A 13,131-nucleotide genomic window follows, 5' to 3' on the forward strand; every position below is an offset into this window, starting at 1 on the left:
CGCAGAGAAGCCGTATTCCTGAAAATATAAGAAAAATGCTGTTTTTTAGGGGTTCTGGACATGCTACAGATCTGAAACTTGACAGGTACACTTTTGTGACCCCCCAGACACTAAATACAAAAAATGACATGCCTGCCTAAAAAAATGCCCGATAAATGCCTGCAAGAGAAAAAGACAGCCGCAGAGAAGCCGTATTCCTGAAAATATAAGAAAAATGCTGTTTTTTAGGGGTTCTGGACATGCTACAGAGCTGAAACTTGACAGGTACACTTTTGTGACCCCCCAGACACTAAATACAAAAAATGACATGCCTGCCTAAAAAAATGCCCGATAAATGCCTGCAAGAGAAAAAGCCAGCCGCAGAGAAGCCGTATTCCTGAAAATATAAGAAAAATGCTGTTTTTTAGGGGTTCTGGACATGCTACAGAGCTGAAACTTGACAGGTACACTTTTTAGACCCCCCAGACACTAAATACAAAAAATGACATGCCTGCCTAAAAAAATGCCCGATAAATGCCTGCAAGAGAAAAAGCCAGCCGCAGAGAAGCCGTATTCCTGAAAATATAAGAAAAATGCTGTTTTTTAGGGGTTCTGGACATGCTACAGAGCTGAAACTTGACAGGTACACTTTTTAGACCCCCCCAGACACTAAATACAAAAAATGACATGCCTGCCTAAAAAAATGCCCGCTAAATGCCTGCAAGAGAAAAAGCCAGCCGCAGAGAAGCCATATTCCTGAAAATATAAGAAAAATGCTGTTTTTTAGGGGTTCTGGACATGCTACAGAGCTGAAACTTGACAGGTACACTTTTGTGACCCCCCAGACACTAAATACAAAAAATGACATGCCTGCCTAAAAAAATGCCCGATAAATGCCTGCAAGAGAAAAAGACAGCCGCAGAGAAGCCGTATTCCTGAAAATATAAGAAAAATGCTGTTTTTTAGGGGTTCTGGACATGCTACAGATCTGAAACTTGACAGGTACACTTTTGTGACCCCCCAGACACTAAATACAAAAAATGACATGCCTGCCTAAAAAAATGCCCGATAAATGCCTGCAAGAGAAAAAGACAGCCGCAGAGAAGCCGTATTCCTGAAAATATAAGAAAAATGCTGTTTTTTAGGGGTTCTGGACATGCTACAGAGCTGAAACTTGACAGGTACACTTTTGTGACCCCCCAGACACTAAATACAAAAAATGACATGCCTGCCTAAAAAAATGCCCGATAAATGCCTGCAAGAGAAAAAGCCAGCCGCAGAGAAGCCGTATTCCTGAAAATATAAGAAAAATGCTGTTTTTTAGGGGTTCTGGACATGCTACAGAGCTGAAACTTGACAGGTACACTTTTTAGACCCCCCAGACACTAAATACAAAAAATGACATGCCTGCCTAAAAAAATGCCCGATAAATGCCTGCAAGAGAAAAAGCCAGCCGCAGAGAAGCCGTATTCCTGAAAATATAAGAAAAATGCTGTTTTTTAGGGGTTCTGGACATGCTACAGAGCTGAAACTTGACAGGTACACTTTTTAGACCCCCCCAGACACTAAATACAAAAAATGACATGCCTGCCTAAAAAAATGCCCGCTAAATGCCTGCAAGAGAAAAAGCCAGCCGCAGAGAAGCCATATTCCTGAAAATATAAGAAAAATGCTGTTTTTTAGGGGTTCTGGACATGCTACAGAGCTGAAACTTCACAGGTACACTTTTTAGACCCCCCAGATGCTAAATCCAAAGAAATTTTTTATTTTTATTTTTTTTTAATTTTTCCAATAATTGGCTCTCTATCAAAAAATTATAATTTTTAAGAACTTTTTTTTGCGTGATCCCTCTCCGGCATGCCACAGTCCAGGTGTTAGTCCCCTTGAAACAACTTTTCCATCACTATTGAAGTCTATGGCGGTTCGCCCGGTTCGCCGGTTCGCGAACATTTGCCGATGTTCGCGTTCGCCGTTCGCGAACCACGAATTTTAGGTTCGCGACATCACTAATAATCAGCAACATTTTTGTTAACTAAGGCCGGTGAGAAGATCCTCTGCGCAGAGGCGACCTTCTCACACACTTCCCTAACTAAGGGATCCATCAAGCTTCTTTTTTCTCCGCCGGTCTTGACTCGAAGATCTAATGCCACTCCTCCAAGGCGACACTAAACCTTATACTGTCTACCTGTCAAGAAGACATGCGATGTCCAATGGCCAGTGCCTGCAGCTTCCCTTCTGCTTGCAGCACTGTGACAACCAGTCTTTCTCTGACAGGCATTCTTTGCTGGAGCCCGAGCAACCTGTCTGACCTGCGAGGGCAACAATTCCTTCAGGGGTCCCTGGCGCCAGGGCACCCCCCACCAAACAAGCTTCTGGCTGTTCTCCATCCTCATTTAGATAGCAGCCTCACACTGTTCCACTTTTGGCCTGTTGGCCCAAACAGTCCATAATATGGTCCTTTAAATGATTAGAACAGTCTGATCCTGGCCCAATGGCCTTAAGGATCTCCTCAATAGCAAACTGAAATAATGGCAAAACTTTTTACAGTCTCTTTTTTTAGAAATTAGAGGGTCGGCCCTCTGAAATGAGTCCACTCAGAAGTGGCACTTTGTAAGTCCCTCAACCCCTCCTGTAAGTGAAGAAGAGGAAGGGGCAATGGAAATGGGGTTTGAGCCCCAGCAACAGTTCACTTGAACACTTCTGGACAGTCCACAGTTTTTGAACCCAGGCTAGTCAGCCTTGAAAAGATTCAGCAGTCTGTCCTTTAGCAATAATAATCTGGATCGGGAATTCGCACTACATTCCCCTCTTTGTCCTGCACACGGATTGACCAGGCCTGGCCAGATCCATCTGGGTGGCGGACCTCCACCCAGTCCACATAAATGGCCTGCCCATGATTCCAGTTAGCCTTCACCAACTGGAAGGTCTTCCATAAGTCCATCCTAGATTGGTTGAAGTGGAGTTTTGGGGCAAAAAGAAAATCCCACACTGCTTTATCACACCATGTCTCTCATATGGATTCTATTTCCAGCATGACCTCCCGTGGAGCATATGGATAGTCATACCCAAACTCCAATGCAACTTTCTTCTGTATCATTCTTTGCATCCTGGAAAGTCTGGGGGGCTTTGACGGTTCCCCCTCCCAGGTGGGGAGTATAGGGTCTCCACTCTCTGAATGAGGCAGGCATAGGCCACATTTTGATCCCGAGCCCAGGCATAGCTTCTTGGTGGGGATAAATCTGGGACCCAATTAGAATAGGCCTCACAGAACCCCAGATTCCTGATGCACTGACCTTGCACCACTAAATCCCTAGTCCCCTTATCAGGTGGGCCAAGACTGGCTGGACTGTTCTGATCTTTGGACCCCCAGTCCCATTCAGTCTCTTCCTCTAACTTCCAAACATCCATCCCCTCCTCCAAGGATCCAAACCGATGCTGGGAGACCCCACATCAATGACTCTTCCTCGGTCACCACTGGCCATCTTCTCCCCTCTGCCTGTATAGGAGCAGACTTTGTTTCTGCTGCTGCAGCTTTCAATGCACCAGGTGGCAGCTCCCTGTACCGCACGACCTGCATGCATCCTGGCTCGGACATTCGGGCCTCTCTCCATTTGCACCCTGCATCACTGATGGATTGCATAGAGTCCAGCTGTATAAGTACCCTCAGCACTCCTCTTCCTCGAGCCATGAAAGGACCCGACTCCGCAGCCAACAGGGCATGAGGGACCCTGGTCTCCCAAGACACATTCAACCTTCTGGGTCGACCTCCACTCTCTCCCGCTGCAGCAGATTGCCGCAATGTCCGCCCTACACTTGCATCCGCATGGTCACATTTAGACACTGAGTACATACCAGGCCGAAGTGCTCCACGCCTTCTCCTATGCACCATGCCAGTCTGAATAATTGGCCAGTAACTGTTGTCACTGTGTGTAGCACAGTTAACACAGCAAAAGAGGCCAAATTTTTGCAGGACTAAAACACACTCTTAGAAAAGTATGAGGTTAAATAACACCCCACTTCAATATATGGTATTGGGGGGCCACTGGTTTATCACACCAGTTGTTCAAAAAATTGGCCAGGGAGTTTGGCACTGTGTGTATCAGAGTTAACACAGCAAAAGAGGCAATATTGTTGCAGGACACAAATACACTTTTAAAAGTATACTCAGATAACACCCCACTTCAATATGAGGTATTGGGGGGCCACTAGTTTATCACACCAGTTGTTCAAAAAATTGGCCAGGGAGTTTGGCACTGTGTGTATCAGACTTAACACAGCAAAAGAGGCAATATTGTGGTCAATACTAAAAGACGTCACCCCCTGGTAAGGACAGTCGGTGTGGTGTGCCTGAACCGACGTAAGGGGGGTAGCCTGTAAATAAAGAGGGCACCCCCAAGGGGAAGAGGTAGAGAAAAAAGGGTGAAGGAGGGTGGGGTGACGATCCGAGGCAGCAGGCCGGTCAAGGGGAGGGGCGGCGCTATAAAGCCCGCTAGCTCCTCCCACAAATACCGGCCTGCGGCCGCATACTTGTGGTCAATACTAAAAGACGTCACCCCCTGGTAAGGACAGTCGGTGTGGTGTGCCTGAACCGACGTAAGGGGGGTAGCCTGTAAATAAAGAGGGCAAAAAGAGTAAGCAAAACAACACACTTTATTCAAAATATCTAGGACACAAGCTTGCGAAAAGCCAATCTCAATTCCCTCTCTGGGTGCGGTATATACACTTGGAAGGCGTCCGACTCCCACCTACCAAGCCTTTTAATGATATGGCCTGGCGTATTATTCCCTGAAGCAGCCGTAGCCGCTCCTATCCGGAAGGAATGGCCAGAGTGCGCTGCCGGGTCCCACCCCAGTCTGATGCAAAGAGAACGTATGTAAAAAATGAATTTGGACGTAGTGAGGGGAACGTCCAGGAGCGCAAAGAGCGGTGCATGGCTGGGACTGCTCAGGGTCTGAGCCACGAAAACATCCAACACTCTGACCGGGCACCAAAGATTCCCAGATGGGTAAAACGGGATGGTAACGGGGTGGCCCACCTGCCTGGTCTTGGTGCTCTGCAGTGTCAAAACATAATGATCCCCCCATTTGACGAGATCTTGCTTGAGGAGACACAACCGCCCCTCAGCTGCGGAAGCTACCGAAAACTCCCCGGGTCTGAGAAAACCGTAGAAAGCCAGATACATTGCCGCTTTGACCACAGCATTCGTGTATGGCTCAAAGGGCGACGTGTCCAGTAAGTTGGAGAGGGCCCTAAATTTCACCCCATCTAACGGCAGCCGCCTGATGGGGGAACGGTGATCCAACCTGCCAATGCCCTTCAGGAGGCTCTTCAGAGGATATGCCCGGAGGAAAGGCAAGGAGTTTGGATGGTGCGTCAGAACGTGGTGTTGAACACCCGCCAGATATAGTTTAATAGTACTGACAGATAGCTTGAGTTGGAGGTGGCAAAAAGCAGCGAAGGCGACCATGGTCTGCACTGACTGGTCAACCAACCCAAATTCCACTAAAAACCTTTGGAAGATGGTCAAGGCTCGGTCATAAGCCTTCCTGGTGTTGGATGACAGAGCCATACGGGCCAACTCCCGTCCATGCGCCATGATGCGGGCTAGTCCAGGAGCAGATCCTTGAACTCCGGGGTCCGCGTGGGACATCTGTCGGCCGTCGGGTGGAGAGTGAAGAAAACCTGCAATTTGGAGCGGGAAAGAGCGTCAGCGGCTAAGTTGGTATGACCCGGAATGTGCTCACAGAAAAGAAAAAACTGGTAAGTGGCGGCTACCAAGGTCAGCCTGCGGACCAGCCTCATAATAGTCAGGGACGATGAACGGCCTTTGTTGATGATATCACAAGCAGCCATGTTATCACTGAAACATTTGACTGCCTTCCCTGACCAGTACCTACCCCAGGTGACAGCAGCTGCCACAATAGGGTATAATTCAAACAGCGCTGAGGTCTCCCGGAAAGCAGGTAAGGCTAGAGACTCAGCCGGCCAACTATCCCTGAACCATGAATCCCCGAAGATGGCTGCGAACCCGGTACTGGCGGCCGCATCCGTCCAAAACACAGGGGACTGGGCAGAGATGGGCGGGATGAACATGGAGATACCGTTCCAGCTTTCCAGGAACTCAACCCACATACCCAGGTCCGCCCTGGCAGGGGGATCCAAGTGGGAGATGACACCCTCCGGAAGACCTGGCAACAGCCGCAGCAACCGAGAGATAAAGGACCTGCCCTGGGGTATGATACGCATGGCAAAATTTAATGACCCGATCAAGGACTGCAACTCCTTCCTGGAAAAAGTCCCTAGTTCCAGGAACCTGCCTACCACCCCACGAATACGTTCAAGTTTGTCCACAGGGAGGCTGGACTGCATGGAGACAGAATCCAGGGTAATCCCCAAGAAATCCAGCCTGGTGACCGGACCGACCGTTTTGCCTGGTGACAGGGGAACCCCTAAGGTGGAAAATAAGGCCAAGGTACTATTTAGACTGACCGGCGTGCAGTTGCTATCCTCGACCAACAAAAAATCATCAAGGTAGTGCAACACCGAGGGGCACCTGGAGACATTCAGAAGGAGCCAGCAGAGCGTCTCAGCAAAGGTATCAAAAATCTTGGGGCTGCTTTTAGACCCAAAAGTCAGCCTGCAAGCGAAATAATATTTCTCCCTCCACTTTACACCGTGGATGTGCCATAAGGAGGGGTGAATAGGCAGCAGTTTGAAGGCATTGGCAATATCCGTTTTACTGAGCCAGGCAGCCCTGCCAGCCCCTAAAATGGCCTGGATGGCATTGTCCACGGTAGCATAGTGGAGTGAGAACTCGGCCGAAGGAATAAGGGAATTAAGGCTGGGGTTGGTGGAAGAATGAGGAGCCGACATGTCGATAATCAAGCGTTTTTTATTGGTGAATTTGCTTGTGGCAATACCGATCGGGTTGGTACGCCAAGAGGAGAAGGGGGGGGCCGGGAAGGGGCCTAACATGAACCCCTCCTGCACTTCCTTCTCAAGTAGTAGATCTACCGACTCCGGGTCCTCCGTGGCCGACAGTAAATTGGGACATTCCAGAGTCCCCGTGGGAAGAGACACCAGCCCCGTGTGGAACCCACCCAAGAACCCCTGAATCAGATACTCCACCAGGTGTGGAGACGGATGAGCCTGCAGGTAAAACTCCAGCACCTCGACCTTGACCCCGGTTAGTCATTGTTTAGGGTACATCTTGGATGGACACATGGATTTTGTGTGAGCCCTGAAACAGATGGAGCAGACATGGAGCAGCCTGCAAGCACTGAAGCTGCACGCCCCCCCATTGAAATTATTGCAAACCTGGGCTTTACCTAAGAACACTATGGGACGACCCAGCTTATCCCTAAGGCCACGCTGCTCTGACCTGCCAGCCCCCCCCCCTGGGACCCCGGCCGGGGAGGATACAGCCTCCATGGGGCAAAGGCTGGCAGAATGTGAAGTGGAGGAGCATGTGGCACAGGAGGGAGGTGCCAAGCCTGCGAAGTGCCTGCAGAAGAGCTCGGTATCCAGTAGACTCCAATCCACACGAACATTGAATTGAGCCAAGGCTGCCGCCGCCTTGGCCGAGACTGACTTATGAAAGTCGAAGAAGGTAAAACCCCCGTATTTGTGCCCTAAATCCACTATCTTATGCAAGTAGAGATCTAACTCTTCCCGCCGCTGCGGGTAAACGGAACATAAAACGTCCCTGTAGATGCCGAAGGCCAGGACAAACTCGGGGATAGTGAGCTTCTTATTAAGCCGGGGGTCCCTGGCCTTCATGACTACGGACAAATCACCGTAATTGTAGACCTTACTTTCGACCATGTCCTGGGAGGCAATGAGGAGAGCCACTAGGTTGACATCCTTCCCCTCCAAGATATCCTTGCGGAGAGCCGCGGGGACCAAGTGGGCCGGGGTGATAATAGGAGAAACCGTGGAAGAAGGCAAGATGGGAACTGGGGGCCTACCCTGATCACTAGCAGGAACTGGGGTTGGGACCGGCAAGGAAGGAGGGGGGCCCCCTTGGGCCGGACTGGCGTCCTCCAGCTTAGTCAGTCTATCGCCGATGGACTGTAGGGAAGATAGGATGGAGTCCAGGGTTCCCTGTATGGCAGATGAACAGCCCTGAGAGCTGGTGCCCAGTCCCGGATCTTCTGGATGTTCCATCATCAATCTGAACAGCTCCGCTTTTCTTGCAGTGGCCGGGAACGAGATACCCTTCTGGCGTAGGACCGCCGAGATTTTCGGAATAGTCCAAGACCCGTAAGAGCCCAGCAGAGAAGGAACCCGACGACCCCTGGGGGTACCGGACCTGACAGGGGTGCTGATCCTGGCTGGCGTGGAGGGGGAGGAAAATCCATCTTCCAGGGTGGCTCCTTGAGGCCCGCTGTAGAAGGAAACAGAAAAAAGTAGAACGCCCAAGACCGATTAACGACCGTAACGTATAGGAGAACCACTGGCTGGCTAGCTAGAGCCCAGAGGCGAAAAACTTAACTACCCCGTGACAGGTGAGGCCCTGCTAGATGCCAAGCGGCCGGTGAGAGGCTCTACCTATGATTTGGGCGAGGGGCGTGAGCCACAGACGTGGTGGCGGGAAAGATGGCCTCTCGGTGACAGTAAAAGAATCAAAACGTGTGGCCGTGACAGGTGAGGCCCTAACTATAAACCCCATGAGAAGGGTGGAGCGAGGCGCTAGCTTTGGTTTGGCCCGTGGGGCGAAATAATCTCCGACGAGATTGGGAGGTTGGCCTCGCGGGACCGGCTACGAAGGGGGGGGGGGTCTAAGGCCAGCGCCTGAACCCTAACAGCCAGTTGACTTGCCCTACAAGGGGGGGGGGGGCAATACATGACAGAACCATACAGCTGAAGTGACGCAGAAAAAGACAGTGACGACAAGAAAGACGGACAACATGAAAATGTGGTATGTGCGTGGAGGTGATGAAGCCGTGACGGAGCACGGAAACCAAAGCAACCGCAGGTGAAGCACATGAGGAGTGTAAGAGCCTGAAGAACCTGGAAGGGGCTGACCACCGGGCAACCAGACAAAGATGACTAAGTGTGGTGGGGGCAAATGACAGAAAGCCTACCAGTGTCTATGGGCGACGCCAGGGTAGCGTCTGTGAAGACTAAAAAATGAGTGGAGCCGTGAGGTACACAAGGAACCTGAACCTGAAGTAGTACCTGATGCCGGTATTGAAGGACATGGTGAGAACCTGAAGGAAAAAGGAAAATGGTCAACAAATAGGGGGGGGTCACCCAGACCCCCCACTGGAGAACATCATGAGGAACCTAACAGAACATGCACACCCTGCGAGCCATGAGACCCCCCACCCCCCCCCTCCCACCAACCCTCACATACCAACCCCCCCCCCCTTCCTCTGGTAAGACCGGGCCACCCCCCCCCAAAGCAATGACAGCCGTGACAACCAGGAACAAAGCAGGGAACATGATATGGGGGAGACAAGCTGACGGAGGCTGAAATGAGAGTAGAGACACATGAATGTGAAGTAGCCGTGGCCTAGTGGAAAGGCAGGCAGTGTGTGCATGAGACTGTGTATGGAGGTAGCCGTGGCCTTGCAGGAAGGCAGGCAGTGTGTGCAGGACCGTATGTGGAGAAAAAATAGCCGTGGCCTACAGGGAGGCAGGCAGTGTGTGCAGGAAGATGCCAACCCCCCCCCCCTCCCCCCCATACCCTGCCGTACCTGACCTCCTGCTGAACAGCGGGGAGAAAGCAGCGGAGTGGCCGACAGAAGCAGCAGAGCAGACGGTGGCCAAACGCAGGGGAGCCGGACAGGATACCAGCGGAGGGAGAGCCAGGCAACTTGTCAGAGGCTGCGCTGTGGAAGAGGAGCTCGGCGAGCAGCGCTTCCTGCTGCACGACCCGACCGGACGTCCGGTCCACGAGGAGGAACAGCGAGATCCGACGTCAGGTGATCACTGGAAACACCTGACCAGTGACGATCCGAGGCAGCAGGCCGGTCAAGGGGAGGGGCGGCGCTATAAAGCCCGCTAGCTCCTCCCACAAATACCGGCCTGCGGCCGCATACTTGTTGCAGGACACAAATACACTTGTAAAAGTATACTCAGATAACACCCCACTTCAATATGAGGTATTGGGGGGCCACTGGTTTATCACACCAGTTGTTCAAAAAATTGGCCAGGGAGTTTGGCACTGTGTGTATCAGACTTAACACAGCAAAAGAGGCAATATTGTTGCAGGACACAAATACACTTGAAAAAGTATACTCAGATAACACCCCACTTCAATCTGTGGTATTGGGGGGCCACAGGTTTATTACACCAGTTCTACAAATAATTGGCCAGTAACTGTTGTCACTGTGTGTAACAGAGTTACACACAGCAAAAGAGGCCACATTTTTGCAGGACTAAACTACACTTGTAAAAGTATACTCAGATAACACCCCACTTCAATATGTGGTATTGGGGGGCCACTGGTCTATCACACTAGTTATAATAAATTAAAAGTGCTTTTGTCACTGTTTGTAGTATTGCTGCAGCAACGCTCAGTCACCACACCAGTCACAATGCTGCACAGTGCACAATACAAATCCACTAGAATATGCTTTCTATATTACAAAGTATATTATACCGTGGATTACACCCCTATATAGTGCACTGCACACCAATACCAAAAAAATTGCAGCCCTTTATATTACTTTTGTGGACATTAACAGAGCGATCTGTGTCACTGCAGATCTGTCCCTAGAGCACACTGGATACCTGTCCCTAAACTGAACAGAAACTGCACACCTATACCAAAAAAATTCCAGCCCTTTAAATGACTTTTGTGTACATTAACAGAGCGATTTGTGTCACTGCAGATCTCTAACTGTGCCTAAAGCACAGACTGGATACCTGTCCCTAAACTCAAAAGAGACTGCAGTAGACCTATACCAAAATACCAGCCCTGAAAAGGACTTTTGTGGATCTTAACAGAGCTATTTGTGTCTGGCAATCTCTCCCTCATGAACACGGCAGACCTTTCCCTACGCTGACAAAAAGCAGAATGTGAAATGGCCGCCTGCTCAGGTCTATTTATAGGGCATGTCCATGTGCTGAAATGTTTCAATTAGCTGTCCCGTTCCATCTGACGGCTGTGTCATGGGTCAAAGTTCTCCCCAATGTAAACTAATATGGCTGCCGCGAACAACGCCATGTGTTCGCAAAATTGGCGGGTAGCGAACAAGCAAAATTTGCCGCGAACCGCAAGGCCATCTCTAGTCTTCAATGCTTTCTCTTTCTTTTATAAGCTTCTATAGTCTTTTCTGCTCCAATGTTTTTTTTTTTTTTTTCATTTTATTTCCTGCTACACTTTACTTCTGACATATGCTGGCACTTAACACCACTTCCTAAACTACCTCACCCCAGCATGTCCTTCCTCTCTATCCTTCTGGGACATCTGTATTATAAATCACTACTGACCTATCTGAAAGATCAACATATAAAATGTTGTACAAGTATGTAGGGACTATTGGAGAAAATGTCTTCTTTAGTTTTGACTGGAGCTTTTTAGTCATTAAAAAACCCATTTCAAAAGATGTCAAGTACAGATGTAGAGTAGCAGGGATCTACCCAGGGGCGGACTGACCATTTGGGGATTAGGGCACTGCCCGAGGGCCCAGGGTCAGTAGGGGGCCCCATGAGAGGCTACACACTACAGAAAGAAGCCAGGACCTTCCATGCAGGCTATGCTGTGGTAGATATTTAAATGCCCACTCTATGCGGCTGAGCTGCAATTTGTAGGTGGGGCTTTGTGTGGCTTGAGTGTGGACACAGGGGGCCCCATGATCTCTGATTGCCCGGGGGCCCCATGAGTTGTCAGTCCACCCCTGGATCTACATATGGACTTCAACTAGTAATGTAATTCGTTCCTGCTTAGTGACATCTAAAAGCTTTGGAATAACAGTTTCTTCTGCACAGAGGAAGGATGATGTTGATTTTTTTCTACGGAAAGCACATGATTTTATTTAGCTGTTGCAATTCCTTTTTCCCATTTTACAATAGTTTTCTTGGAATGACAAGAACATCTTTTAATGAAAACACCTTAATGAAGTCCTTTGAAACTCTTTGTAAAGAAAATATGAAAAAATATCTACTGGAGCCAGCTTATAGCGATACCATTGAAAATCTAAAAAATAAGGTAGGTTTGTTGACACACAAGTATGAGATAAACATGATATACTGTACTGTAGTATCAGTTGGCTTCACTTATAATGTAAGCAAACAGTTTGTGAGCTCATGATCATTAGTCAGTGAGGGCCTCTAGGGGTCCATTCATACAGTGGTGCATTTAGGTTTTGTGCTGCCCTAGGCCTGACTAAGTTTGTGCACCCCCTAATTTAAATATGACCCACCCCTTCCTGTAAAGGCCCCACCCCTTCCTGTTTATGACCCGCCCTGTAATCTGTACATCACAGACCACAACCACAGTCTATCTGTGCCCATCAGCATAACCTTATCAGCTCCCATAAGTTCAGCCTCATCAGAGCCCATCAGTGCCACCTCATTACTGCCCATCAGTACAGCCTCATCAGTGCAGCATATCAGTGTGGCCTCATCAGTGGCCATCAATACAGCCCCATCAGTGGCCACCAGTGTAGCCTATCAATGCCCATTAGTGCAGCCTATCATACCAGCAGGTAACAGTGTAACTGCTTTATTGGGGTGCCAGACTGATTTGCCTCCTGGACCCTGCCCTCTGGCCCAATTCGCCCCATAATACTGGCACTAAACTAAAAGTGTAGCGCTAGCCGGCGGGGACCCTTTTTGTGCGGGAGCCGGGAGGAGATTGTTTTTTTTTTTTCATGCGGTGTGCAGCTTTTTTGCTGCCCCCCTGCAAAGTGCCGCCCTAGGCCTGGGCTTTGCCGGCCTAGGCCAAGATACAGCACTGCATTCATAACAGAAAGCAGTATGCTACAATGCACTTCAATGCCACAATGTTTTTGCGCATTAAGGCATCATGTATTATGTAGCCCATTGAAAATGAATGCACTATACTGCACCTCAATGCATGAAATCAAGAAGATAATACTCCATTTTTACAGGGTGCTGTCTGTGACAAAGCTTTCTGGAAATATGTTGGGGTGGCACTGAAGATTAATGGCACCTTAATGCACTATAGAATGCATGGTG

At 49.4% G+C, this 13,131-nt stretch overlaps 1 protein-coding gene across 1 annotated transcript in view; it reads left to right on the forward strand.

Moving 5' to 3' along the window:
- The window catches only part of LOC309549493 (uncharacterized protein), a gene marked incomplete at its 5' end in the record, with an annotated part of 245,888 nt that overhangs the window by 205,415 nt on the left and 27,342 nt on the right, over positions 1-13,131 (forward strand). The window contains one exon of the mRNA XM_082249823.1: positions 12,004-12,139. Coding sequence (XP_082105949.1) covers positions 12,004-12,139 — 136 coding nt within the window. The remainder of the gene's footprint in view (positions 1-12,003; positions 12,140-13,131) is intronic.

The sequence above is a fragment of the Pelophylax lessonae genome (assembly GCF_965119305.1).
Source record: "Pelophylax lessonae genome assembly, chromosome: 1".
Classification (NCBI taxonomy): domain Eukaryota; kingdom Metazoa; phylum Chordata; class Amphibia; order Anura; family Ranidae; genus Pelophylax; species Pelophylax lessonae.